Source organism: Blennius ocellaris (genome assembly GCF_963422515.1).
Source record: "Blennius ocellaris genome assembly, chromosome: 14".
Classification (NCBI taxonomy): Eukaryota; Metazoa; Chordata; class Actinopteri; order Blenniiformes; family Blenniidae; genus Blennius; species Blennius ocellaris.
In genome coordinates this window covers 10,090,104-10,117,879 of record NC_137663.1, presented here as the reverse complement: position 1 = coordinate 10,117,879, position 27,776 = coordinate 10,090,104, and the positions used below count along the sequence as shown (strand labels likewise).

The following is a 27,776-nucleotide window of genomic DNA, read 5'->3' as shown; positions in this document are numbered from 1 at the left end:
GTGTGTGTGTGTGTGTGTGTGTGTGTGTGTGTGTGTGTGTGTGTGTGTGTGTGTGTGTGTGTGTGTGTGTGTGTGTGTGTGTGTGTCTTTGAGCACATGTCGCTGGACATAAGAGGCTGAGGTGTGGGTGTTTGGAAGCAGCGTGCAGGGACCGAGTCCGCGCTAGGGAATGAGCTTAGCGTCCAGGCGCAGCCAGTGGAGGCCCTGCCGCGTGTAACGCACCAGTTCTGTCATGCTGCTGGTGTTGAAGATCAGAGGACCCATTGCTTTGTCCAACTCCAAGAAGAAATCTGAGGGGGGGGGGGGGGGGGGAATCAAAACGAGAGGAAGTCACACCACCAACAGAAACCAGGGGAAGAAATGCTCTACAAAACGACGTCAAACAAAAAACACTCCCGAGATGTGCGTAAAAAGCCAAATAAGTATCTATGTTCCTACATAGTGGTGAAAAAGATGAATTGTTTGCATGGTGCGGTCAGTGCAAGTGTCCTCGGACCTCGTGTTGCACCGTCGCACGCCGTCCTGTTTCACAACTGCATGTCAAGAACTTGTCTGTGCGACTCTCCTGTAACGCGCCGTCCCTTCTCTGTCCTCTCTCTGTACCAGTGAGCAGGCTGCCGTCCTGTCCCGACGTCGGGGAGGACGTTCTTGCTGCTGCGCTACGTCCTTTTCTCTCTCCCTCGCTATTCCCCAAACGCCGTGAGCAGAAAGCTGCCGCCTGGGAGGCGTTCAAGTTCTGCTCCACTTCTGCTTGCTCATGTGGAATTTTTGTTTGCTCTTCTCAGTTTTTTTGTTGGTATGTGATGTCCTGTGTAACAGCTACTGTGTATATATATATATATATATGATGTTTTGCGCGGTTACCTTTCTGCTCCTTGGACAGCTGCTCGGCCTGGTCCCAGACCTCGGTGGCATACAGGAAGTTGGAGGTCACCTGGACGTAGCTGGCAGCCATCTGGTGGATACGCTGAGGTATGGTCACAGACGAGCTGGTGCTGCTGCTGCTGCTGACCACCGAGTAGCCGCCCGCTGTGCCCGGGGAGAGTTTGGGAGACACTGGAGAGGGCATTCCCGCTGCCTTACTGTGGGTGGGAAAGGGCGAAAAGGAGACGCACGCGCAAGTGTGAGTCATACGCGTGGCCGTTTCCTGACCCGCTAAACGGTTGCTGGCTTCCTCATGTGATTTGTTTTGTACTGTACTTGCACTAATCCAAAAGCAAATTATGAACTTGACTTACTTTCCCATTCCTGGAGACGGAGCCTGGGTGTTACTCAGAGAATTCTGTTACATTGGGGAAAGAAAAAAAAAAATTTTTAAATCAGGAGAAAGAAACATTTGGTGCACAGCCGGTTAGACATTCACAGAAAAACACAACGATGTAAACTGATTTGGTTTTGAATGTTTGACCCCCAAAAAAACCTTAGATTAGAATAGGAAAAATAAAATACCTTTAAGTGTTCTGTGAGCGTTTTGGAGTATTTCAGGGCACTGTCTTTCCTCAACTTGAATAACCGCAGGTAGAGAAGAGACTGGCATCGAAGGCTGGAAGGAGGAACAGATAAACATTGACATAAAACTCGCAAACAAACAAAGCAGGAGTGAACACAAGTGTGGCAGTGGGTGGGAGAAGGGGGGGTGGGTGGGGGCTAAACACACAACAGTTGTTAAATAAATAACCAGATTTAGCGAAGGCGAGGTCCGAGTGCTGCACGCTGAAGGTCAAGGACAGGACCACATGTACCAGTGTGTAGACTTACCAAAGCACAGCGAGCCTCTTGTCTGCTGAAGTAGCATCTGGAGCCATATAGCTTTTTAACTTCATAGTGTATCTGCACACACAGGAACAATGCAAATGGTTGGCTTTCCATACATACAAATAAAAAAGTGACGGTACAATACCGCCCAGCACAGTGGTCAGTGTGACACTCTTTGTTTGTAGTACTGAAAAAGATCAACTGGGAGAGATGCAAAACAAATCTAAAATACATATTTTTATCTTTTTCTTTCGAGTATGACTTTTTTTTTTTTTTTTTTAACATACAAAGTGGGTTCATTTGAACACCTAATTGCACCGTTGGAATAGACGTGCGAAAGATGCTTGTAAAAAGGAACGGCTTGCATTTTGAGGGTTAACAAAACGCTGCCTGCTTTAAAAGGGGGTTTTCTGCCAGCTGCAATCTGACATTCTACCACTAGATGTCACCAGATTCAACACACTGGGGTTTTTGTTTTTTTTTGAAGGAGGAATTCATCTGAGTCATAACCTGGAGCTAAAACCATCCACAATACATTTGATAATGTGTTTGACTTAAAGGTGCGGTCTGCTGGTACAGGATAATGCAGGGTTTAGTTACTCGCCTAAAGCAGGGATGAGAAACACGTTACAGTGTTCGGGTGAACTCACTCAATGTTTTTTCTTTCTTTAAGCCAGGTTTTTTTTTTTTTTTTTTTTCAAATCCAACAAACGTTCACTGAAGTAACAACAGACCTCAGAGCCACAAAATCCTGCAATTTTATTCATATATGTACACAAACTCCCTCAGACCAGTAAACAGACTTTGAAGTGTGGACTCAAACTGTGCCTGTTTGACAGTGACGAATGCGTCTGTCCTTACTTGATAAGTTCCACAGTTTCGCCGTACATGGGGAAGGGAGACTTGGCCTCTTGAGCGCTCTTTTCCAGCGCATTACCACATTCAATGAAGGACACCACGGCGTCCAGGTAGTACACTGCCTTCTCGAAGCGGTCCAACTGTTAAGAAGAAGAAAAACATTTTTATTGACGTTTGATTTTGCTTCCCGACGTCAGAGAAAGAAATGTAGTATTGGACTGCAACGGGGTCACTGACTGTTCCAGTTAAAAAGGGTGAAATGCGGTTCACATGAGATTGATTTAATATAGCTTTTGGTCCAGGACATTGATGTGGATGGGAAAGTTCTGTAATCCACAGCATTTGTGTTGGCCCTCTGATCCAGTGTGATTCATTATTTTTAGGGGAAAAGTAAATGAATGCCAAAACACAATGCTCTTACATAAGTGAGAGTAACAGCCCCACGTAGTATCCGTGACGGTAACCCACACCAAACATGGAGTTACATATAGCCACTTACTGATCTTACAGTAGCAACGTAACAGAAGACTGGAGCTTTGTTTTTTTTTTTAATTGTGAAATTAAAAAAAAGTAGCTAAACTTCACAGTCAACCGCACAAACACTACGATAGTGATCCAATGAAGAAAACGTGTATCAACCAGTTGCATTAAGCTCGATGCAAAAGATGGCCGGGGTTGAGTTTCCCCGCCGCGGTGTCGTCCTTGTTGTCCTCTGCTCTCACTGCTTTGCATGCAACAACTGACACCACAACATCTCAATTACACCAGCAAATGGTGATTTAGTGTGTGCTCTTACCAGTGCGTCTGCATTGTGTTTAAGTTTCTTGGCCTCTTGTAGGTAGTGATCTGCTGAATGGACCCTGAAAGGAAATTCATTAGCTAAATTAACTGGATTTGATTCACCTGAGGGGGGGGAGCACAATAATGTAACAGAAACTGTTCCCAACCCCGTGTCTTGGCTCGATTTCAGCATGTTCATCTTCTAATCACAGAAACGCTCAAGTAAAAATACAAACAATGCCCAAAGCCCTTGAAAATCTCTTCCGTTTAAATCAAAATCTGAAACAAAAGGCGTCAAACTAAGAGCTGAGGCTGTGTTGCTTCTTTACCTCAGCATGAAAAAGACCAGAGATTCCCAGCAGAGAAGCTTTTAAAATGGAAATTTACATCATCTTGCCGGCATGCAGACACATCATTCATGACCTCCCCAGCCTCCTACAGCTTTATGCATCAAAGGCAACCCTAGATCCAACAGCCATTCTTTCACTGTGCCCTGCTGAGGGGTTATCCACAGTGGAAAGGTCTCCTCTTACCTGTCCTCAAACACCAGCTTGGATCTTTGAGACTTGGACCCATCTGTGGAGAGCGGCGGCACAGCCAGCTGGTTATCACAGCCCTTTGAGGATTTCTCCTGCAGAAATAGTGGGAGGAAATAAACTTTGAGGGGGGGGGTGGGGCTGGACCAAAAAAAAAAAAAAAACGGATCTTGGTTTTTTTGAAAAGCGTGATAAAAATGGAAAGAGGCGAGAGTATAGTCGGGAGGAAATAAATTGCCTCTGGGTGGTAACTGAAATGCTGTTAATACTTGCATTTGTGGTTTTCATTTATACGGCAACATTTAATATTATGGAGTTTACTGTAAAATTGAGGTAAGCAAACATACAATATACACTTTCAGCCATTGAGCTGGCCTCACAGCAACAACTACTCTGTCCTCTGTACAGTCGCTTTATCTCCGGGGGGGGGGGGGGGGGGATACACACTGCACAGCTGGGCACGAAAAACTGTTCGCGCACGCTGCACGATCCGGTGTTTGCCGGGTTTTCACGCACACAGCAAATGCCCGGCGATAAGATTACTCACACCCACACGTGTGCTGCGTCCCTTGTCCTCGCCCTTTCGGTGCTTGGAGGTGGAGCTGCCCTTGGTGCTGTGGCTCCCCTCTTTTCCACTCCCTGTCCCACTGGACAGCGAGGTGGACGACTGGCTGACCGTCCTCTTCCGACTCGGATGCTCTGCCTTTGGTGTTCGCAGGGGGCCGGACATAGAAGGAGAGGGGACCGGCTCCTCTTTCTTCTCCAAAGATCTTTTAGACCTGCTTGAATTTGAGTCGACAATAAATCACAGGTATTTAACAATACTGTCCAACAAAAGACTGGCGTGTACATGAGGTGCCCGGCTGCCAGCTCGAGGTGCCGAGTGTTACAAAGGAAGCCAAAATATTGAAAATGCTGGATGTTAAATGCTTTAAATGGCAATGAGGATGGCACGTTATGGGAGCAGTGAGCAAAATTGGCACATGAGCGCAACAATAGCCTGAGTGGAACTAGAGAGGCAGGGGATCTGGGGAAAGAATGGGCTGAGGACAGTAGATGTAAAACTGTATATAACCAGGATTTTACAATGTTCATTTACGTTTATCCTGTGGGGAAAAAAAAAAAAAAGGAAGCACTACCCTCACTCTATATGTAGAGAGTTTACTGTGAATCCCAATCAGGGGGGAAAGAAAAAAAGAGAAAAAGAAAAATACTCACTCTTTACTGCTGTTTTTATGATGAGATAGAGACTTATCCTCCAGCTTGATTCGTTTTCCCTCTATCTTGGCACCTTCGTCGTCGTTCTGAAAAGAACAACAAAAGATTTTGGGGTTGGATAGCCACCAGAATATCATTGCTGACGGATTCAAAATGCAATTTGACGCTTCCCCGACAATCTGTCGGGAGATTCGGAGAAGCTCTTGTGCAGCGAAAAATACCAGCTCAGGGAAACCAACACATTGAGGACATCTTGCATCTCAATGGGGGAAAAGAAAAAAAGAAAAGAAAAGAAAAGTAAAACAGCGAAATGTGCTCTACCTTGTGTTTCCTCTTGGCTTTGCTTGAGCTCTTCTCGGAGCTCTGTTTGATGAAGTCTTTGCTGTCCCTGTCCAGAGAGTCGTCCCTCTCCACTTTTATCTCGCTGGGCTCTTTGTACGGCCGCCCTGGAATCCTCGACAACAAGCTGAGATCTATAGGAAACGGGAAGGAAAGGGAAGGGTAAGTAAGGTTTGGTCCTAAAGTAAAGAAAACCTGCGGTGCAGTATATGCTCTGGTTACGAGGAGTGCAACACAAGAATAGATGGGAGTGTCCATTGATATCACTATTAATAAATATCCGGGGTGCAGTTTTGACTAACCTATCTTCACAAGTAAAACCTGCTGCTGAGGCTGTCTGGCGGGGTAGCGCTCCTCAGGGTCACTGAGCGGCGACAGCAGTTCTTTCTCCTCCATAGGAGAAAACACACACACGGGGGTTCTGATACTCTCGGTGTACTTGGGCGTCTGCGAGGAGGACGGGATGCTCTCGTTCCCCTCGGAATCCGACGACGAAGAGTCCGTGTCGACGAATTCCCGAGACTTCTGGGACGTTTTGCTGGCTATCTTGCCCTTGCGTTTGTCCGCGGTGGTGGTGACGGTGGCTGCAGTGGGCCTCGGTGAGGATTTGGGCTCTTTTTTGATGCTTGGCTTACGGGAACCTTTCGTGGGAGCTTTGGGCCGAAGAATGTCTGGGGCGGGCTCGGTCTCCACTCTCAAACCTCCCTTGGGTTCCTCAACCACGGGGGGCTTTTCCGACTTTTTGGGTTGCTTTTTACCCACTCGAATCCGAGGATTGGCGCCACCCTCGCTCTGGGCCGGCGATTTCTGCCGGCCACGGCCACCCTCCGCGCCCTTTTGCGCGGCCCGGAGGTCCCTGCTTGGGGTGGGCGTCGCTGAATCTTTCGAGCTCCCTCCCTGGCTACCGTAGCCACGCCCTGAGCTGTTATCTCGACCTTCTTTCTTGCATTTGGGTGGAGCGTTGCTGCTATCCACTGGAGATGCGGGGGAAAGCTGCTTCGTCTTCTTGAACCAGTTGTCAAGCTGCCACTTGTTGGCCATGTGTTGCTCAGGCTGAAGAGACAAGAAGAGCACGGAATTAAATTGTTGAATTGCTGAATTCATTTTAAACCTAGGCGATGTAAATAAAAAGGGACTCGTCATTATTTACTTCAGGGGAGGCGGGTCGTGGTTGCTCATTGGCTTCGCTGTCAGTCGTGCTGCTTTCGCTCTCGCTGTCTGAGCCCGAGCTGCTCTCGGACCCACTGTGGCTGCTGGAGTCGTCTCTCGATTGCTCAGCCGCTTCACTGTTAGTGCTGTTGTTAGACAGGAGAGAGTCAAACAGGGTAATTGTATGGAAAAAAAGTGTACTATACACTTCCAGCCATGGTACACACAAGGATCCTATTGCATCATAGCATGTGTTTCCTATCTTTGCTACAAACACGGGTACATGTTTTTACTCCTGCGTATAAATTCCTCTATGTGAAGAGTTTATGCAACCAGCACGGCGATATTCTAAACTCAGCATTTAAACGTCTCCTAGGTTGATTTTCTCAGCTCTAATCTTTACCTTGCTGACGTGTTCCTTGAGGCATTCTTGGCAGAGTCCTGTTCTCCATCACTGTCCTCACTACTGCTTAGCTTCAGGTCATCTTCTAGCATACTGAGATGCAGAATAAAACATAATTATTTCTTTGTATCATCGATAAGGAGGGTAACTGCTGCAGTTTGACATTAACTAATTCATATCTGTTTAGTGCTACTTAGCGCTGTTGGCAATGCCGCCACTACTACTAACAACTAGGGAATGAAGCAAAAGAGGCGCCACTTACGTCGGCTGGTCATCGCAGGCTTTGGGCTGGTGGCTGCTTGAGCTTTTGGATGAACCGGCTCGCTCTAAAATCACACACAAAAAGAAATGGTTATATAACCCACCTGAGCGACATGTAGTATCATAGTACAGATTTTAATCTCAGGTGTTGATCAGAAGGGAACTTGAGACTTACTGTGTCCGCTTGGAAAAGGGTGAGTATCCTACGACACAAAAAAAAAGCAAAAAAAACAAACTAAGAATTAATTTCCTTAGCTTGTTCTTTTTTTTTTTTCCCTTAATAATTGTGCACACCTCAGTAAACCTAAAATGAGGGAATATTCTCTTTGATTAGCAAGATCTCATAATAAAAAGTCAAAGAAGTATGAGAAACAGAGATGAAGCCCAGAGAAAAGTACTTTAGCATTCAATCAGTTCATGCATTTGTTAATAATAAGCTCAATCACCACATAATCAAAGGGCTTCTATGCAGATTTTCCCTGTAGGCGTATTTGAGGTCTTTTTGTGGCACCAATTTTTCATATTTTTTTTTCTTTTTGTTGCATTAATTAAACCTGAACAATTAATCATGATCCACTCATTTGGATAAGAAAAAAAAATAACATTGGTGTACTTCTGACCTTGGTTGGGAATGGAAACTTGGAGGGCTCCGTTTTGCAGGGAGTGTGGATGGCTGTCAGCGGCGGGGGCCACGACTGAGTCATTTCCTGAATTGAAAAAAAAAAAGAAAAAAAAGAAAATGCCCGCAGGGGAAAAGAACAAATTAGCTGAAAGTTGAGAATAATATGAAACAATTTATTTGGAAGACCTGTGATGAACATTTGGAGTGACAAAATATCCTGAAAATGTAAAAAAAACTTTTTTTAATTAAATGGCTAAATAAAGCTCATACCTTCAGAATTTCATCTACACAGTTGGCGTCCCCGGATCCCTAAAGACAGAAACGCCACGCTTAGCAGATGTGGTCCAAAACATTTTCAGTACATAGATTCACTCTTGAGGCACTTTATGAACCCGAGAAGTTTGTTCAGATATGTAAAACAGCTGGGAGGTCATTTATTTCCCAAATAACATCAATGTTAAAAACACATCATATTTGAATCATTTACACTGCTTTTGCTAGCATAAGCCAGAAAATCTAAAGGCAATTTTAATGCTAAAATATAGATTTTCAGTTTTCTGAAGCCTGTTGGGTTTCGTTTGTGGTAATCATTTCTTCTGTTTACGCAGGCTTTTAGAAGAGGGGTGGGAAATAAAATCCAATCCTCCCTTAGAAAGAAATATACGCAGCTCACTTGGACTTTAATAAAATGTTCAAACAGACACCTTGCTCTAGTTTTCAGTTAGAAATGTTGGACATCTTTCATAAACTTCTGTGATTGGTAGACATAAACACCAGGCCTTCTGAATAAATAAAAAAAGAGCCGTACAATGACTCTTACCTCTACAGGTTGTGAGGGTATCTTGAGTTTGGAAAGTGAGGCCTTTCCATTGGACTTCATCTCTCCCATTGTGCTGCTGTGCGACTGTCCGCTGTAACTTTCTGCTTGCGAGCTCTTGGGTTCTGCCGTTTCCTGGCCATCCATAGGCCGCACATATGCTGTGGGCTTCTGCTGCATGGAGCTCGGCTTAGACATAAGAGACGGGGGAAATGACTGACTCGAGTGCTGTCCACTGGGGAAGGAGGTGTGTACCCGTGAGGGAGAGTCCCAGTTCGCTTCCCTGTCCCGCGGGGACTTGGAGCGGTAACGTTCTTTGCTGTGGTGCTGCTCGGCCGACAGGGAGCTCCGTGAGTGACCACTGGAGGAGCTCAGAGAGCCCTTCGCCGGACTGGACGTGTGCGACTTGGAGTGCTCCGAGGCGCCGCCGTGTTTACTCGACTTCTTTTCCCGCACCTCCCCTCTTTGGCTACTGTTGTTGCTGCCGCTACTTCCTCCGTTGCTCCTCTGGCTGCTGTGCCCGCCCTGGAGTCCTGAGCGTTTCTGAGACTGAGTTGATGATCCACCTGCTGCAGGGCCGACAGGAGTCCACTTACTGCTCTGACTGCTGCCGCCGCTACCAATGCCGCGCTGGTCCCCGCCAAACAACGGTGGGCCTGATTTGTCCTCTGAGGAAGACGAGCTGTTAGAAGGTTTTCCACCAAGCTTTGGAAGTGTGTCACCAATCGGTTCTTTCATCTCGTCGTAATTGCCCAGCATGCTCTGAATACGGCTGGACAGTTTATCTTCTTTGCTGGACTACAGACGACGAAGAGGGGACATGGAGAGAAGGAGGGGAGGGGGGGGGGGAGCAGAACAATTATTGGTACATGCTTAACTTTTATGTTTTCATAATCATGGTAAAAAATTGATTTGAAAAAAAAAAAAAAGAATCACACAGAAGCTCTTCATAGAAATTCAGATTTTCACTGCATATGAACTAAAACTGTTTGGTTACATATGAAATTGTCTGTTGAAAATAGACTAACCACAAAGTTAGTCCTGCACAGCCCAAACCCATCTGTGAAAACAGATCAGGGTCAGCCCAGAGTTCCAACACAGAGGTGAATCAATCACTCTGAGGCCACGGGTTCCAGTCAACCCTCCTGCAACCAGCCCGTGACAGAGGTCTGAGCTCAGTATCCAGTTTCACATGAAGCCTCACACCGCCGTTTTGTTCGACAGATTTACACTGAAGGTGAGGAAACACAAGCCGTTATCTGCAGCAGGAAATGTAACCAAATTGGTCATAACGTACGCTCCACCACCTCCTGCGAGAATGACGCGCCGGTGCACAGCAGAATCACACACTTTTCTCATGGGCTCTTGATTTGACATGCGTTATGTAGACTCTTGGTGTGTTTAAGCGCAACGTTAATCCAAGGTTTGTTTCCAGGAAGCTTAAAATGCATACTGATAGTGGCACACTCCCTTTGTTGGCAGATGAAGCTAAAAGCAGGAAAAAAAAAAAAAATAGTGCTTGAGGTTTAACTCGAAGCAGCTGAATCATTACAGTTTCTTCAACAAACCCTTTGTTCACAGCCACATTGATTGCAACACTGTGTTCTGCTGCAGAATCAAAACAGCCAACAAACACAAGGCAGTTGTAATTCACCATGAGTTGTGTATTTACATCACACCTATGCTTTATCCGATTCTGACTGCATTACATTTCTGTCACGTTTTTTTTTTTTTGTTGCTCTTTAATCTAAATAAACTTTCAGAGGAAACTGAACACTGCTAATATTTTGCTTTTTGTTTGTACGAAATGTGCCGGTCATGAAATAGTACTTCGATTATAACCAGGTAATATCCTTCCCAGCGTCATTGTTCAACAGCAATACATTACAAAGAGGCGAAATGATTGCACAAAAACATCAATTTGTTTACCTTTTTTTTTTTCCTTTGCTCCGAAGATGTAGCCAAATGCAAACATGACTGTGCTAATCAATTTTTAATTTCCTGTGCCAGATTTTAGCAAGGTCTCTGGGGATTAGTAAGATCTCGACCACATGTTAAAAAAAAAAAAAAAGTCATCCTGGGTAACCAGACCTGAGGCGTCTTATGCATGAATTAAAATGGAACAAGTACATACTTTGAACGCTTCCTTTTTTCCCCAACTGAAAACATAAAGCCTCCGCCACAACATAACAAGAACTTGAACATGATTGTGCATCTTGATAAGACTTCAATGCTCGTCATTGTGTGCAGCTGAGCGGGTACATGAACCCTGCACCATAAAAATATTGCCGTTGTGCAGGTCTACATCTGGGAGGCCACAGCTGCAGCTGTGAGCACACATGGCCTTTAAAGCAGAACACTGTAAGCTTCCACTTAGTGGAGCATGACAGAGAGAAGGGGGGGCAAAAAAAAAAAAAAGTCAAACTAAAGCTTACATAAGACTCACACAAGCAACAGACACAAGATACAAAGTCCAGAACAGCCACCAGACTCAAACGGTTTGCCCTTACCACAATGTCCCCATCTCCTTTCTTTTCTTTTTTTTTTTTTTTTAAGTACCATAGTTGAACTTTTTGCATGACAAAATCATTTGCTGAAAATGCCTTCTTCCTTTCCAAAAGGTCAAGGACTTTTTTTGTCCACGATGCCAGCCTTCGCATTTTCCACTTTGTTGTGGTTTGAAACACACACATACACACCAACACCAGCCACTCACCAGTTTTTTTGTCTGTTCTCAACCTGTCAGGACACATTCCTCACTGCCTCCTTGACGGCTGGCACTAGCTAAGGCGAGGAGCCACTTACATCTGTTCAAATCTGGTTAGTGGCAAAGATTAGACCCACACAGAGAACTCAAATCCTCTTTACAATTATATTGGCTGGGCAGGAGCCGGCTGGCCTACATTTATGTGTGTCTGTGTGCGCAAGAGGAAGACATGCGAGGAACAGTGGCGTAACATCCTTTGGTTTGCTTCCAACCAAAAAGCTAACCAAGGTCAGATGGAGTCAAAAAAAAAAAAAGTAGTCGACTGTTTTGTTGCAAATTAAACCGTCGCGGGGCGATCGTTGAAACCACAACTCAATCGCGAATGTACGTGTTATTTTATGCTTTCTTTCTTTTTCTTTAATGACACGTAATCGGAACGAGAATATAATTACGCCGTTTTGAGTTTGTTTGCTCACCTTGATTTAACGTTTAATAATCTTGCCAGTGGAACTTGTTCAGACGCGTTCACACAAAGCAACTCCTGCATGTGGATTTAGGCCTTTTAACTTTGTCACACGTCAACTTTAAACATTATAGACAATGACAGTGTTATGAAGGCAACTGTAAAACCGATCCACATCAAAAATTGAAAAAGGTTGTTTTGTTTTTTTTCTCCTCCATACTGAAACAATGCCAAGTGCATTCAGGCGAATATCACAAAATGAATACATGAGGAAGGATGTTAGGGAAAAAAAAACTGAAACAGAAGCCAGTCACATTCCTCCACATTCAAATAAATAGTTTGGTAGAATTTATGTTGTTGTTTTTTTTTTTAAAACAAATGACAAAACTACAAAACTGCTTTGCCATGGTGTCTTCTGACCCTATGTGCGGATCTCGCTTCCTGTCTGTGCTACAAATTCCTCGCAAGTGACTGATCAATTATCTGCCGAAAGTAAAGGCGGGTGAGGGAAACATACCACTTTGTAGGGTTCAGGAAAGAGAGGGGAATTTGCTGGAAAGGCCTCTCCTCCTCCTCCCTGTTGGATTTCTTGATTTCTCCTTTCTCTTTCTTTCATTCGGAGCACATTCCGGTCCTCACGGTTCATGTTGCTGTTAACATAAAAAGAACAAATCAACATAAAAAGCATGCAGAGGAAATGAAGACCAAGAACACGACTGACCAAGGATGGCTAAGAATGGCCACTAACTATCAAAGTAAAAGCCTCTGCGGAAGGTAAAGGCCAGACGAGTCTATAAAATAGATCTCGATTATGCCCATTTATGATCGTCTTCCTCGTCACAAAATGGAGACTCATCATTTTCTCAGTACATTCAGTCGCTGCTTTAGATGGGCAAAGCGGACGATCACGATTGAAACTCAAAACATTAATGACACCGCGGATGACCTGTGGAGAAAGCAGTGTCTAATAAGCTCCAAGCTATTCCAGACGCTGCTTCGGCGAGTAATCTCCTTGTGCAGATGGTCAATGAAACTTGGTACAACAGGCAGAGAAAACAGGTGAACACGTCGGGTGCTTTGGAGACCAGGCGTGCATCTATTACACTCTCAGTGAGAGAAAGCAACTCCACGGCAGCCTGCCTTTATTTTCCCTCTGAGCGTAGTATGTACAGAGCAAACATAAATAAGCAGGGAGGCGTTTACGGTGCAGCGTCCTGAGAGTGGAGCAGGGTTCGACTCGGGCACCGCCCCGCGCCATAAAGCTGTGTACACTGCGAGGGACAGAAGGCCGGGGCTGTTAATGTCTTTCTAATGTACGCTGAAGCCTCAAATAATGCCACTGGCAGTACTAAACGGTCATTTGGGGAGAGAAGCCACGTTTGCCCCCGCTTGTTCGACAGAAAGCAGCGACGACACTTGAAGAGAGAAGCGGGCGTAATGTCAGCCGGTCACGTGGCCTCCCAGTTTTAAAGTCAACAGCTTTAGGCTCCGTTATTGACAACAGTCAGTTTTTAAGGCGGTTGACGGGGTATGATTACGCAGTCGGCACCCAATCTCCTCATACTTTATAAACACATTACACAAGGGTGTTCTTAATCTCCACTAAGTATGACCAAAAAGATGAAAGAAACCAGATGGGGGGAAACTGACTCCTAATTGAATCTGAGCAACGAAAGACGCTGCACAAGGGAACATCTGTGTCAAAAATAAATACAGGCTACATTTACTGAACTCGTAACCATAAACCTGCTGTGGACTGTCACTCAAAACATGAAGAATAAGGCACCTAGTCACATCATGTAGAATGTTTGTTGCCAGCAGCATCGAACTGGCTGTCAGCAAAACTAATCAATGTGGCTAAACTGTAGTTCCCAAGCCACTTTTTTTTTTTCTTTCTTTTTTTTACAAAACCTCTGCCTGTTTTACATCATCAACATCTCCCAACTGTGAGTCATTACGCCCAGCAGGCAATGTGATTTACGCTACAACTATGCTACATTAAACCAATTCACAGGAGGCGATCTGAGCTGCAACCACTGACTGAAACATTATATTGGCAACAGTTTTATCAGTCGAGGGACAAAGAAAAGTCCAATGCTCCTGCAACACCTTTATCACGTCTGAACTTTAGTTGACTCAGCTCAGAGCCCAGCTTCGACGAGACGGAGTCAAAAAAACCAAACAACACACACTTTCTGTAATAACAAACCTGCAACGACGGAACTGACCACTGATTACCTTGTACAGACAAGTGTCTACCAAAACTTACAGCGCAGATAATTTACTCGAGCCGCAATCCACTAAATTGTGCCCCATGCCAGTTATTTCGCCTGCTCTACCACTCAACTGACAAGTACCAACTATCATTTGAGGGTCTTTCATGCTATAAATGATGTCTGTGGCTTCAGAAATGGCCCTGGAAATAATGCTTCCTGCATTTCAATGGTCTCAGGGTGTGTTCACCCAAGACAAGTTGGGTTAGGTTAAAATGAACCTTGGTGCCATTGCGGAGTTACTGTTGCATTTATGGAAGTGTGAAAGCTGCCATTTGAACCGTTACGAAAGTGGAAACGTTTATTAGAGTATTGGAAGTTATTCGTCTACCGTTTTCCACAGTAACCACATTTTTTTTTTTTTTTTAACCAAACTCGGCTTTGAAAGGACTATATACGACTAGGTTTCTGACACACAACACCCCAAAAAGTAGTTATTGCATTAGTCTGACTAAAACTGGACTTTGCTGAAGGATTACAAATCTTTACAGCATATGGAGAAAAGCTGCGCTCGGTAGCTTCAGGGGTCACATGTTAGCCTCGACAGAAATCAAAGCTTTCAGAGTTGGATTAACGCGTCCAAATAATGTGACTGAAATCAGATCTTCTCCTGCGTGTGTATACGGCGCAGTCGGACTGATACGGGAAGAGGTGTTCTGAGAATGTACCGGAACTCCGCAGACAATCCTGACCCAGAATTCAAACGGCATGCAAAAAAGGAACACGGGACCTCAAACAGGAGCCAGCTGACGCATGCAAGCAGTGATTTTTTTTTTTTTTTTAGCAGATCATAACCGACGTATGCAACAGACATTACTGGTAATATTAAAGAAAATATGATTGATTCTGTAGGTATTTCATTTCATTTAACCTTCCATACAGAACTGTTGTGAGAATTTTAAAAGCTGTGCCACGGTAACATGAGCTTTAAAATATGGATAACCAGAGAGTAGAGATGGGACGTCCAATGACGTATCCTTCATACACGCAAGATACAAGATGCAACACAGCCAAGGAAGCATTTCTTGTGTCACCGTAAAGACATGGTCAACAAAGGCGCACCAAATAATGAAACCTTGTACATCGTTAAGTGTGTTGTGGTAGCTGTAATCATGTGAGGGGACGCATATGTAAATGAGACTGCCGACGGCAGTTGCAGGCGTGAAGGAGTCCCTGTTGTCACAATACTGTATTGATCAAACGCCCCCTGGCAAGGTTTCTTTTGTAAACGTCGTTCTCACACTGACCTAATCAGGGAGATTTAAAACAGATGATCAACAAATCAAACGTTTGCTTGTGCTGATCAAAAATAATATTAAAATCGAGGTGTACTGTGTCCGTTCATAAAGAAATGATAAACATAGAAAACAAGATGCGAGAGAAACTTAAGCAAAGAATAAGCATTTAAAAAACAAAAAAGTGGACTATGCGCAGTTTCAATGAACATACCATTTACATGCAAGGGTATTTTTGCTTCTTCAATCAGGAGTAAACACTGACAAAGACAAGTTTTAAGCGGGACGCGAGCGAAAGTGAGTTTCAAGATAAATGTGAATTATAAACCCCAGCCTTCCAGAGCATTTCTGTTCTAATCATTACAGACATAATCCCAAAATACAGCAATCTGAGCAAACTGAGGTTGGGACTGAACATTGTTTCAAGCATGGTAATGATGGTTTTGCATCAAAGTGGAGCTGCTTCAAAACTGCAAATGTAAAAAAAAAAAAAAAAAAGGTTTTACTTTTAAAGCTTATTTATAGTTGAAATTTTTCCCATAAAACATTGAAAGTGGCGATGTTTCATTCAACAGTATTCAGTGTGAGAGAGCTACTATGCCTGAGAAAGGCTTAGCATTAGAAAGACAGAGTGGATAAATCTGTAAAACGTAATCGCTGCACAAAAATAATCCTAAAGGAGAAGAGTTTGTCTATCGCACCAAAACAACTGGGGAAGAAGCATGGACACAATCTCCAGTCCTGATTCCAAAACAAAAAGCTAATGTTCACTCTAGTGCACTTTCAAATGTAATCTTTGTTTTCCAAGCTGAGTAATGGAGAGTTGTTTTTGCCTGGTTGAGTAACTCCTATCAGAACGTGTTGTTAATGTATTTCTCGAAGCAGCATCTGCTATTGCATTGTGTCCAAATATCACATATATGCAGTTGGTTTGTGTCTGTGGCGTTCCATGAAACGCTCCCACAGGTGCCTTGGGATCTACTCTTAAACAAATCTTTTATTCTACGCTAATCATTTAATGTCAAAAAGCAAAGAAATTGACTTTGCATATTAGCTTTGCATTAAGAAAGAGACCAGATCAGAGCATCGTTTTTGCACTTCCGTTTCAGAGAAATGTCCCGTTTACACAGCAACACTAGAAATACTGAAAACGTTGAATTGCATTTATGGGTGACTCAACTGTAAAACTACCAAGTCCGAGGAGAATATGGACTGGGAGTCATGCCACTCTGGAGGCCACCGTGGTTGTTATCTACTCGTGCCTGTACAGAAGAACTATTTACTATGGCCGTGGTGCACGTGTGCAGTAGCAGCAGTTCCACCTTCTTATCCGGATTGAGTAGACGGAGTCCCAACGCTTCCCAAATGTTCAGCCTTGGGAGCCATTTTCAAAAAGTTGCTTTTTCAATGGCTCAGAACCCCCGTTTTTGTGTAAACAGACACCTAAAATGCGTTGAAACTTTTGCGTTTTCACTTGAAATCATAGCCGTCATAGAAATGTATCAAATGTCAATTGTTTCAACTTCAGGGGAAAAAAACACCACCAAAAACAAAAAAAAACAAAAAAAAACATGCTTAACAGTTCTTTAACTCTACATAAACAGACAGTAATATCTATCGAAGCCATTTAACCATGTGCCAAACTGAAAAGGTCAAAGTCTCCGGAGTCGACGAGACAGTTCATATGTTTGTAGCTTATAACACAACAAGCAGGTCGTGTCTTCAACACAGGCAGGAAAAAAAAGGGATGATCTGATGGTTATCTGAGTACTATGACTAGAACACTGGAGTTGTGCGACAAAACACGCATAGGCAACATCCATAAAACCATCTGATCTGGCTTGTACCGGAATATGTAGATGTACACTGGAAACTTAACACACCAGCAGAAATGACAAAAGAAACCAACTAGTTATGCATTTCTTACCCTGACTGAGAGGCCATGGCCCCAACCACTGAAACATTGGAAGGAGGAGGGGAGGAGTGCTCAAAGTATCTCCCTGGGATTCAAAAGTATTCTCCTCATGACTCCTGAGCCTAAATTTGGACGCCAGCTTTCTTCAGTGAAGACAACCTCGCCCTTTTCTTTCTCTCTTTTTTTTTTGCTGAGTGTATCTGTGGGCGTCCAGCTGAAAGAGTGTAACTACAGTTTCTTTACTCGACTGGAAGGTACAGTGCATTTCCTTGGAGTGGAGACAAGTCTGACTGAGGGAGGGGAGGCGACTGCTTGTTCTCGGGAGATACCACCTCTGTGAACAGCGGGGGGAGGTTACATGCTAGGGTGAAATCAGGGGGCAGCAGCAGCAGCAGCTTTTGTTTCTGTTGAGGTGTCCTGAGGTTGAGGCCTGTATTGTGAAGCGGGGATGCGCGGGGGGGGGGGTGAGGGGGTTCAACAGTTTGTAACACGTTAAAGCTGTGTGTGACAGAGAGAGATTGCCAAAAGAAAGACTTTTACAACAGTGCCAGATTCTTGACAAGCAGCACAGTGAGCCACTTTAATCTTCCACTCTGAGGAAAGAAATGCTCAGCAAGGGGCAGCGGAATGTTTTAAATCTTATTTAATTAAGCATATCAATTATCTGAAGGACGCACTGCGTGAGCACAATGCTCACCAGGAATCCGTAAAGCCTCCTTCACGACTGAGACACGTCTCCACATCTATCAAGCCAACGCAACAAATTACACTTTTACATGTCACATCCAAGAAGAGAACAGGGGGAAATTTGTCTTATTCAGAGCTCAATCACGACTCCAAATCAAGCAGAAAATGATCAAATAAAAGGTTTAAACGAGAGGATTGGTATAAAAGAATTAAATGAGCTCGGGCTGAGACAACTTTTACAGCAGTAATGTTTTATAGGACAGTGGAGCAGGCCAATTAAGGTTAACGTGGAGCAGAAGGAAAACAGCACGGAGGGATCGGAGAGAGGGGAATAAATCTCACCTCTTTTCTAGAATGGCACGGTCCACCTCCTCCCATACAAGGACATGTTATTTTACACCACAGGGCCTCTCCTCCGCGTGATGTCACGGCCCTCGGCCCGGCCGGGCCAATCGGAGGTCGTCTTTCCATCAACAACGGCCCTCCCTCCCCCAGTACGCCTGAAGCACAGGGCCGAGCGCCCGTTAAAGTCACAGCGTGCTGGTTGTAACAAACACGAGGCGATTTTTTTGAGCCACACACACAATGATGACACAAGCTGTCAAATGTAGCAACGCCGCACTTTGCATTCAGTCCAATCGGGCGTGAAAACTGACAGTTTCTGGCTGATTTACATCTGTTTTCTCCATCTGAATGTTGGAAGTTGTGTTTTTTTTTTTTTTTGGGAGGGGGGGGGGGCCTTCGGATTCTTCGTGAGCTCTGACACTAAACAGAAAAAAAAAAATCCTATTTTTCTGATCGTGTTCGTTTGCTGATAATGTTGGCGCTTGCGACTATTAAGAATCTCAACAAACACTTTTACATTTTAGCCATTAAAAAAAAACTTGTATTTTTATACTTCAGAGTGCTTGTCAAAGTGTACAGAACCGATTCTGAAAGTACAATTCAATCCAATATCTTTAAAAGTAAAGCGAATTGCTGTCGTCATCAGGTTGAGCCCTCGAATATGTTGATTTTCTACTTTAGCGTGTTTGCTTCGAGCTACACTTCACAAAAACTATGTGTTTGGGGATATGCACCGCTCCTGGCACCACATAATTCTTTAATTTTTGCTCTTAAATGATGTAGTTTCTCCCAAGGATAGTGCCAGGTGAATGAGAGAAAAGCAAGATAAAATGGTAAATCCGAAACTTAAGGAAACTCCCTTTTTCATAGATACAATCAATATACATAGTCCAGGTGTAAATGGAGCCTGGGACAGCATAGACCAGGAAACAGCTGCATATCTTTACGATGCAGGCCTTTCTTTAAAAAAAAAAAAAAAAAAAAAAAAAAGTCTTCCATTTCAAACAATTTCAAGTAAATACTGATTATAAAAGCACAGGCTCTCTTTATTCCCCTAGGTTCTGGTTCTCTTGCAGAGTTTTCTGGCATTTTCAGCACTTCGTTATACAACACATTTCTCTTCAGCAGCAAAATCAAACCATTGCTTGATTTAATCGATAACTGGGCTCATTAGAAAATGAAACAAAGCACCTACAAAGCAATTTGATACCACCGAAGTCAGACTAAAAGAAAAAAACAACAACAAAAAAACACTGCAGGTTTTGCGCTGCACCAAGTATAATAAAGTCTGTGTTATGTATTAAAAACAAGGTTATACACAACTCAAATAATAACCACTTCTTTAGCTTACGACAACAAAAAGTGTGGGTTTTTTTTTGTTTTTTTGTCTTTACCACTGTGGAGAACAGTGATATAGTAGTATAGATGGGCAGGCAATGTCACCACCCCTGGTGCTTTTGAAGCAAACCTGCTGACTGCAGGAATTCCAGTGGGAGTGTCCTTTCAAACTTGGCTCATATAAGCAGCTGTTTGGGAAACACTGCTTTCAAGACCACAGGCAGCCGGGGCGGGAGGTCTCCGAAAAAAACTGTCAGAGAACAATGATTCCTCGGAGAGTAATGCAATGTCGCCGGTACAAAAAGGAACAACTCATCTACTCAATTTACAGACAAGTAGCATCCTCTCTTCCTCGCGACAAAAGAAAAGAACCCGCTTGATTTCCCTGCGTCTCTTACATTAAGGCATTGGTTGATATTTGATAGATGATGATCTTAAAAGGGGGCTCTCTTGACATCCTGCTTCCATATCTCTCCAGATTAGCGCCAATTAGCATATCAAAACAAGACGCAAAGGCTTGATTGGCACGTTTCTTAAACAACCTCTTCTATCTATTCATTCAGGCATGTTTTAAGCATTTGAACCGAGCGCCGTTTGGAATGGCTGCGCACAGCAGGCGGGCATTATCTGAATCAGAGGGGCCTTCAAGTATTTACCAATCAGCGCCTGAAGCGGTGACTGCTGCACATTTACTATTTAATCAGATCATTACTGGAGCTACTCGCGTTTGACATGCAGCAAAACCCGTTTACAAAGAGGCAAGAGGAGCGACGTCTTCCTATTGAGATGCCAACGTTACGCCGATAAAACGTTTGGTAAAACTTTTACGGCCGATACCAAAGTATGTACTGAGCGAGACGGTCGGCCTGTTCTGCATTCCATTTGCTTTTCATTATGTGCGTGACTCAAAGCTGCTTTGGTAATCTTGGGGGCGACGTTGGAGCACATGCGCCTAAATGTGAATTGACAAAGCTAAATCCTTTTATAGTTGCCACTGGCGCCGATGGACAAAAAGTTCAGGCTGGTTTTTTTTTTGGTGTCGCATTACTAGTAGAACATGACACGCGTCCCTCAATTATCTTGGCTACCGTTCCAAAAGTCCTGCGTCATTCAAGCTCCGCAGCGCTGCCAATCAAGTCGGCCAAGAGGCTTTTACTTTTCTAAATGACACGACTCACCCAAATGTCAACCACGGAAAGATTGTGTTTCTTTTAATGATTGCGTAATAATAATAATAATAACCAAGAAGAGTACAAAGGGTGTTTGTGCACACAAAGCACATTTCTGTGCACTATAGCAGTTGTTCTGCACATGCTCGACGAGATGGACAAGAACAACAATGGCGGTCTCCAGAGTGACGTGACTCCCGGTCCATATTCACTCATTACTTTTATAATTAATTCGCTTGTAATAGCAATCAACTTTGTCATCTGTCCATACGAATGTCCCCTCGTACACACCATCTGTAACGTTTATCCAGATGGCGTTTTCTGTGCAATGTGTGTGCGTGTGTGTGTGTGGATTCATTGCGAAAACAAACAAAAGCACCCACGGGTGGCTCTACATGCTAGCGACATCATTTGAAGTGTTTCTTCCAGTGCTGTGTAAACAGACAGATGTCACTGCAACACGCAAAAACATTCTGGGAAGGAAAAAAAAAAAAAGAGAGAGATGCATTTTACACTTGAAACATTGAGTCAACGGGGCCTTTTTTTCCATTTTTCTCCCTGCTTTTTAATCTTTTCCATGCCCTCAGCTAACCTCAACCTGACTAAAACACTGCAGTGTGCAATCAATTTCCCATCCAGTACACTGACGTGTAGACGTGTGATCGACACCTGACACTGAACAACTACCAGATGTTTTACCCAAAGCATTTCAGTTAAGTTATCATTAAACTAACACGAATTGCCCAACATTTATCAAAACTTATCATGCGACACCATTCTTTTTTTTTTTCTAGTTACAATTGAATGCCTTACATTCAGAAAAACATGAAATGTTTCACTTCAAGAAAGAACAAGTACCCACAAAACTTGACCAAAATAGCTTATTTTAGACTGCAACAACATGAAAGATGTCTCAGTTGTGATAAAAAAAACAACAAAAAAAAACAACCCCAAAAACAAATCAAGTCAAAAAACACTTTAACCCCACGGAGAGGCCAGAGGGAGCTTGTGTATTGTGCAGCAGATTCCCCCCGTATTGGTCACAATTGTGTTAGTCAGAGGAGTCTAGACTAAATATAAACCTGAACTATCCTTCTAGCTCGAAATAGAAACATGTCCAAATTAAAGCCTACAACTTGGAGCCTAAATAAACCTTGACAGTCTTAACAGGCCTGACTGGGGCCAGCGGGAAGTTGAAATTGTGGGGTATTTCTTAATTAAATGAGGAATAAAAATATTGTTTTCTAATCAAATTTTCTTAAATACGGAAAACAGAACATTCATGGTGTTTGCCCCAGTCTCACACTCAAAGAAATTAATTGGTAGTTGCTGCACAACAATAAATACTAGTTCTTGGTTGAGCACTAAAGCGTGTGTTTAAGTGACCCGGGTTTCAATCCTGGATGCGTCAGGAAGGGGATCCGACATAAAAACCATCCACGGAACATTATTGATGTTATTAATAGATTTGCATGAATCTGGATTTTGAAGGTTTGTGATTATGCCGTTTTTATACATACGGCATTACATGTTTTAATACACACTCACACACCAAAGGAAAACGCTCATGCCACACGACAGAGGTTCCCACTTTGCAACCTGAAAAGCAGCTCGATAAAGAGAGCATCTCGCAGCACAGATCTATGCGGGCGCCGTGCAACAAAATGGCTTAAATGAGCTTCACCTTCATAGGACTTTCCAGCCTCCAGAGAGCCTAACTCACATCCTAGAGAACAAAAGCAGAAGAACAGATGCGCGGGGTCAGGACACTGAGAAGCAGAGTTTTTTTTTTTTTTTTTTTTTGCTGCGTGAGCAACAGTATTGAAAGATTAGAAAAAGAAAAAGAAGAGCGAGAAGAAGCTGCTGATGTGCGATTAGATTCAGGCTAATTAAACCGGCACACACCAGAAGAGCCTTCAAACAAGTGACTTTTGACAAGCTTTACTCAGTAAAAAAAAAAAAAAAAATTACATTTTTTTTTTTTTTTACATTTGATTCCGAATTCGCAGACCTGAGCTGAAGATATAATTAGCTCTTACTCTGCATAGCATTAAGCAAGACGGAAACCAGATGACCGCAATGATTTCCTTTTGAACACGTTACATTTTTCTGCCAAAGGAGACGCGGACAAAATCAATGAGGAGGACAAAACAAAACAGAAGCGATCCTCAGCTTGCAGTTAATTCACATAAACGCTCAGATCTTGTGCAATCAGTTGTAGTTGCTGAGCAGACCGTAAATAGGCTTTGCTCCCCCCCCCCCCAAACATCCAGCCTGCAAAAAAAACCACAGTGTAGTAGCAACTGCAGTGTACAATAGACTTTGTGGAAGCCAAAGAAAGCACGCAACCCACTGCTCTGTCTGGGACGGACAAACAAGTCACCATAACATCTTGACAGATCATGTGGCCTTTGCCTTGTCAACAGAGGAAACAGTCAGACCGGAGCCTCCGAGCAAAACCCGAACAGGAAGTGGAGAGGGGCCTGACAGTGGGCCGCGTCACAGGGAGCGCAGGCCTCGCGTCGCTTCAAACAGGCCGTTTACTTCAGTGGCTTTAGGCACTGGCTTTCATGGAATTCTCACTATGCGGCAAAAAAAAGTTACATCTGAGAGTCACACGGCTTTTGGCACATTGCCTTAATTCCGGTGCTTTGCATTGTTCAAAGAAAAAAAACAACAACTGTCTCACAGACAATAAGCTTCTGTAACAGTTTATACTTACTAAACTATTTACTATCCGTAGGAATCTATTATTATTTCCAGCTCTTGAGCACATCAAAAACAATAACGTTGATGTCTTTGTGCTTTCAAATAACAACACTCCCTTTTTGGACCCAATCTGAATCCATTGCAACTGTGCAGCTTTTTGTTGTTGTCGTTATTGGATCAGATGGAGTTCCCGTCAGCATTTCAGAAGCAGAGCAGTTTGTTGATCTTGTTGTTTTCTGCCATTTTACTTGACTTCTGCTCTGCTGTCACTCGGTGTGAAATAATGACTAAGTAATGAAGTGAAATGTGATATATTGTCAGCACAATCTCGGGCAACCCAGCTCCAGCGGAAAAGATAAATATGTTAACATGCGGAGCATGTGTGCACAGTGAATGGAAACACCGTTCATTGCATGGCAGCCTGTGTGTTATACGTACTGTCAAATTTGTGATGTTGTTGCGTCACAAACAACATATTTGCCTTCGGATCATAGTGGATTGATTTAAGTCGGGAAATACAAAATGCTGGGGAAACCAGCGACCGGGAGGCCAGCGGCAGAGCAGCTGGTCTGTTTACATTATGCATTAAAGCAAATTAAAATACACAGCGTGTTGTGCAGTCAGCACACGTAATACCTCACCTGGCTGACCTGATGTCCGCCTGAGAGTTTATCCCCACTCCTGGTTGTCACTAAGAGCTGTGTTATAGCTTGATAACGGCTCAGCCATTGACTTGGGGCGTGTGGGAGCAGGGAGAGACGTCAGAAACATGTGGAGGGCAGGAGTGCCGGTACTTCACGAGAAATCGGCATTTGTTTGCTCAGTCTTAGAAAACGTTTCACAAAGGCCTTAAGCTTAAGTTGGGAGGGGCTCTGTTGGGTTTCAACGCGGAGGCAACGTCGTCACTCCTGGAGTGTTTTGGGAAAAAAAAAAAAAAGAACGAGAGAGAGGAAAACAACTCTACTACCAACAGTACCATAAACCACTAATGCCAAGTGCAAACTCTAACTCTTATCTTACACTTGACTGCAGCTTCACTACCAGTTCACAGCAACATGCTATAAATGAGTTCATGACCTCAGGCCACCATAAAAACTCCACCAGTTAAAAAAAAAGAAAAAAGAAAGAAAACCCAGTCACGCTGTGTACGTCCCCATTCTCCTATTTGCTCGCGCATCTGTGAAATGATCAAAAAAAAAAAAAAAAAGGTGTTGAGGAGGAACTCTGAACTTATAATGCGTTTCCAGCCCTTCCCCCACCTGCTCCATGTAAAATGGCTTCCCAGAAAAAAGGCTCATCAGCTGTCCCGTTGCCAGACCAAAACACACAGGCTCCTGCTTTGCCTTCCAATTGTAGTTCTCATGCAAATCGGGAGAGCATCTGAGTTGACACTGCGGGGAGTGGCACCGAGGGACGAAGGGGAAGGAGCCTAAAGATTAAAAAAAAAAAAAAAAAACGCAAGCTTTTCCTCAACAATGTGAGCAACTGCCACTGCTCTGGGAGTGATTCTGGAGTGTGTGGCAGAAAAACCAGTTCGAGTAACGAACCGCCCATGTTTACATTCTGACAGAAACCTTGACCGAGTAAATTCAGTTTATCAGTCGCAAGTGCTTCTTATTGATCAGCGCGACGCTGGCGCTAAACCCAAACAGATGTTTTTGCAGCGACAATGGCAAAATGGGTTTAAAAAAAAAAAAAAATCATGTGCGATGTAAACAAAAACAGCTTGGGGATTTCTCTCCAAAAACATATACGCCACAAGGGCGAGGGCTCCAAACCATGTTTGTTTCTTTTGCATAAATGGATGACATCAGGTCGCCTCACGTGTACGGAGGCTGCACTTCAGCTTCTGGTTGCATCGTGCAATCTGCACACAGCAAACTTCATGTCAGACCCAAAGTTTACACAATCGTACAGTGTGACGAGCTGTGAATTTATAAGACTGTTAAAATCACAGTGTGTCGCGGGCGATAGAGATGGAGGCTTTGTCTGCTGTCGCTTTTCTCAAAACTTTATTTACAGCAACCATAAGGATTTGTTTACGCATGGGAGTGCATGCAGTAAGCCAAAAAGTCAATACAATTCTAAAAAGCTTTGTTTTAGTGAACTAAGACAGATTTTTTTTTTATATATATACCTTGAAGGGAGTAAAAATGGGTTTACAGTTTACATTCTTGCTGGTGTGTTTACAAAATTCAGATCAAGAAATACTTGGATTGGGATAGATTTCATACAATGAAGAGAGTTCTTTTATAAAAAAAACAAAAAAACAGAGCTCATGTTAAAAATGTTAATTCTGAAAGGCTTTTGTTCCAGAATAGATGGTGTTATTTGTGAGCACTCAACACTTGAAAATTAACTGAAATGACTCAAGGCACAAGTTTTTAAACAATCAAATCAGCATCTCATCGCTGTACGATGGAAGAATTGATATGTCTGTTTTATGATTATGTTGTCAAGATAATATCAAAGTATGGCATGACATGAAACTGTATTTTTATTGGTTTTAAAGGTCAGTTTGCCGTTATCATTTCTAAAATTACACAACATCAAAATGGAGTGGAAACTCCAAAAGCCATACGTTCAATGCCGTGAAAGCGTTTCATTTAGACGCGACTCTGACTATATCCGTCGTCCCATGCATCTAGCATAAACTGGGCACTTTAAGTTGTACAGTGGCAAAGTATATGCCATGTTCTGATTATACAAAGCCATAAGAGGAGACAAAATACATCAAACTCAAGCAGGGGTGGCAAACATCAGACTCACAAGAGGCTCCAATCCGGCCTGCCAAACCAAAAAGCAAATTGTAAGCGTCAACTTTAAAAATGTAAACTCGTTTAAGAGTCGAGGATGCAACCCAACACTGAGACTGAGCTGAGATGTTGGTGATGTTGCCATGAAAGTGATATTCCGGGTTGCATTAATGCAAACTGGCAGCTGTCTATAGGGTGAGGGCGAGTTCATAAAAACATCTATAATACAACAGCTATTGGTGAAGTTTAACGGGGATTTTTCAGCAGATTGTATCATTAAAATGAGCCTTATGTTGAGATTGTAGGGATTTCCCATAGTAATTGTTTGGTTTTGTGAAATATAGACAACAACACAACAACAAACAAACTTCAAATTAAAAAAACAAAAAAAAACCCTGCTCTAAAGTGTTATTTTTAGGCAGTGTCTTCAAAAAACAATGGACTGATTTATACACGTTTGTGAGCTCATAGTTCTCGCCAAACCAGACTTGAAATTCTATTTTCACCAGTTTTGCTGCTGGCATTGGGGGTATTTTCTAGACAAAAACAACAACAACAAAAACAAACAAACTCAGATCTGCCCCGATTTTTTTTTTCCCATTAAGAAAGGCTTGATTTCCTAGGACTTTAGACGAAAAGCACTGAAAACAAAGAAACGTGAGGCGAGTAGAGGAATGCTACTGGCTGTTCATCACACTGCAAGTTAACACGGGATCCTCCTTGTTAAATGTAACCATCGGAGGATCCCCGTCGGGAGATTCGACACGAACTTTTACCGACGGCTGATAAACGGTGTTTATTGATCAATGGGCAGTAACAGAGTTGGGGTGAATTCTGCCAAACACAACAAACATCAGACGTCATGACCTGTTCGCTGGATCACAACAGGAACAAAAACACGATCACCATCACTGCGACTCGGTATTCCCTCTAACGGGAAAGCCGCCGCCACAAGCGGGGAGGCAACATTCCCTCTTGTCGTTTCACCAAATAAACCATCCAAGATGAGTCGTGAAAGTGGCTCCAATCCTCCAACCGAAGGCTAAACACGCTACCTTACCGGGACTACCTGCCCCTTTAGCGTTAGCCCCGTCCGGCTACTAACGTTAGGAGGCTAGGCTATAGCGGCTAAGCTAGCTCGGAAATCAGTGATTTCTTTCGCGGAAAACTAAATTAACATCCACGACAAACGCCAAATAGGCAAAGGGGGACGATTCATTGGCAAACAATAGTGTCCCGCGAGTTTGGGCAATCCTTACCTCTTGTCTTCTTTTTAGGCCCAAACCATTCTAGCTATTGGAAAGCTCTTTTTCTCTTTGTCTTTTCCACTTCCAGTTAGACGCAAAATGGATTCAGCAAAACGCTATAACAGCTAAAATACCGACACCGGGTGGACGGTCTTCATCTTCCCCTCACAACGCAGCTACACGCCGAGTGGGGG

At 43.4% G+C, this 27,776-nt stretch overlaps 1 protein-coding gene across 3 annotated transcripts; it reads right to left on the bottom strand.

The window, feature by feature from the left end:
* Positions 1-27,728, bottom strand: aff4 (AF4/FMR2 family, member 4). 3 transcript variants are annotated; one of them, XM_080509528.1, is made up of 21 exons: positions 27,595-27,728; positions 12,426-12,558; positions 8,742-9,536; positions 8,192-8,230; positions 7,920-8,006; positions 7,475-7,502; positions 7,301-7,364; positions 7,039-7,131; positions 6,637-6,781; positions 5,789-6,539; positions 5,469-5,620; positions 5,148-5,233; positions 4,477-4,708; positions 3,927-4,024; positions 3,410-3,473; positions 2,617-2,753; positions 1,759-1,830; positions 1,450-1,543; positions 1,239-1,282; positions 865-1,082; positions 1-290 (listed from the first exon to the last, which is right to left on the bottom strand). In XM_080509528.1, exons 2-21 carry the CDS (start codon positions 12,552-12,554, stop codon positions 163-165), a joined length of 3,456 nt encoding a protein of 1,151 aa, XP_080365654.1. In that variant the 5' UTR covers positions 12,555-12,558; positions 27,595-27,728; the 3' UTR covers positions 1-162. The 3 variants fall into 3 exon arrangements, with proteins under 3 accessions (XP_080365654.1, XP_080365652.1, XP_080365653.1); XM_080509526.1 differs by lacking the exon at positions 27,595-27,728 and adding an exon at positions 17,344-17,584; XM_080509527.1 differs by lacking the exon at positions 27,595-27,728 and adding an exon at positions 17,344-17,584 and having other exon boundaries at positions 4,483-4,708.
* Between the last annotated feature and the right edge of the window lie 48 nt (positions 27,729-27,776).

Coding starts and splice junctions, on each gene's coding strand:
- aff4 (XM_080509526.1), bottom strand. Junction 8,231..8,741: donor TACCCTCACAACCTGTAGAG/GTAAGAGTCATT, acceptor TTCTGTCTTTAG/GGATCCGGGGACGCCAACTG. Junction 7,132..7,300: donor GCCTGCGATGACCAGCCGAC/GTAAGTGGCGCC, acceptor TCTGCATCTCAG/TATGCTAGAAGATGACCTGA.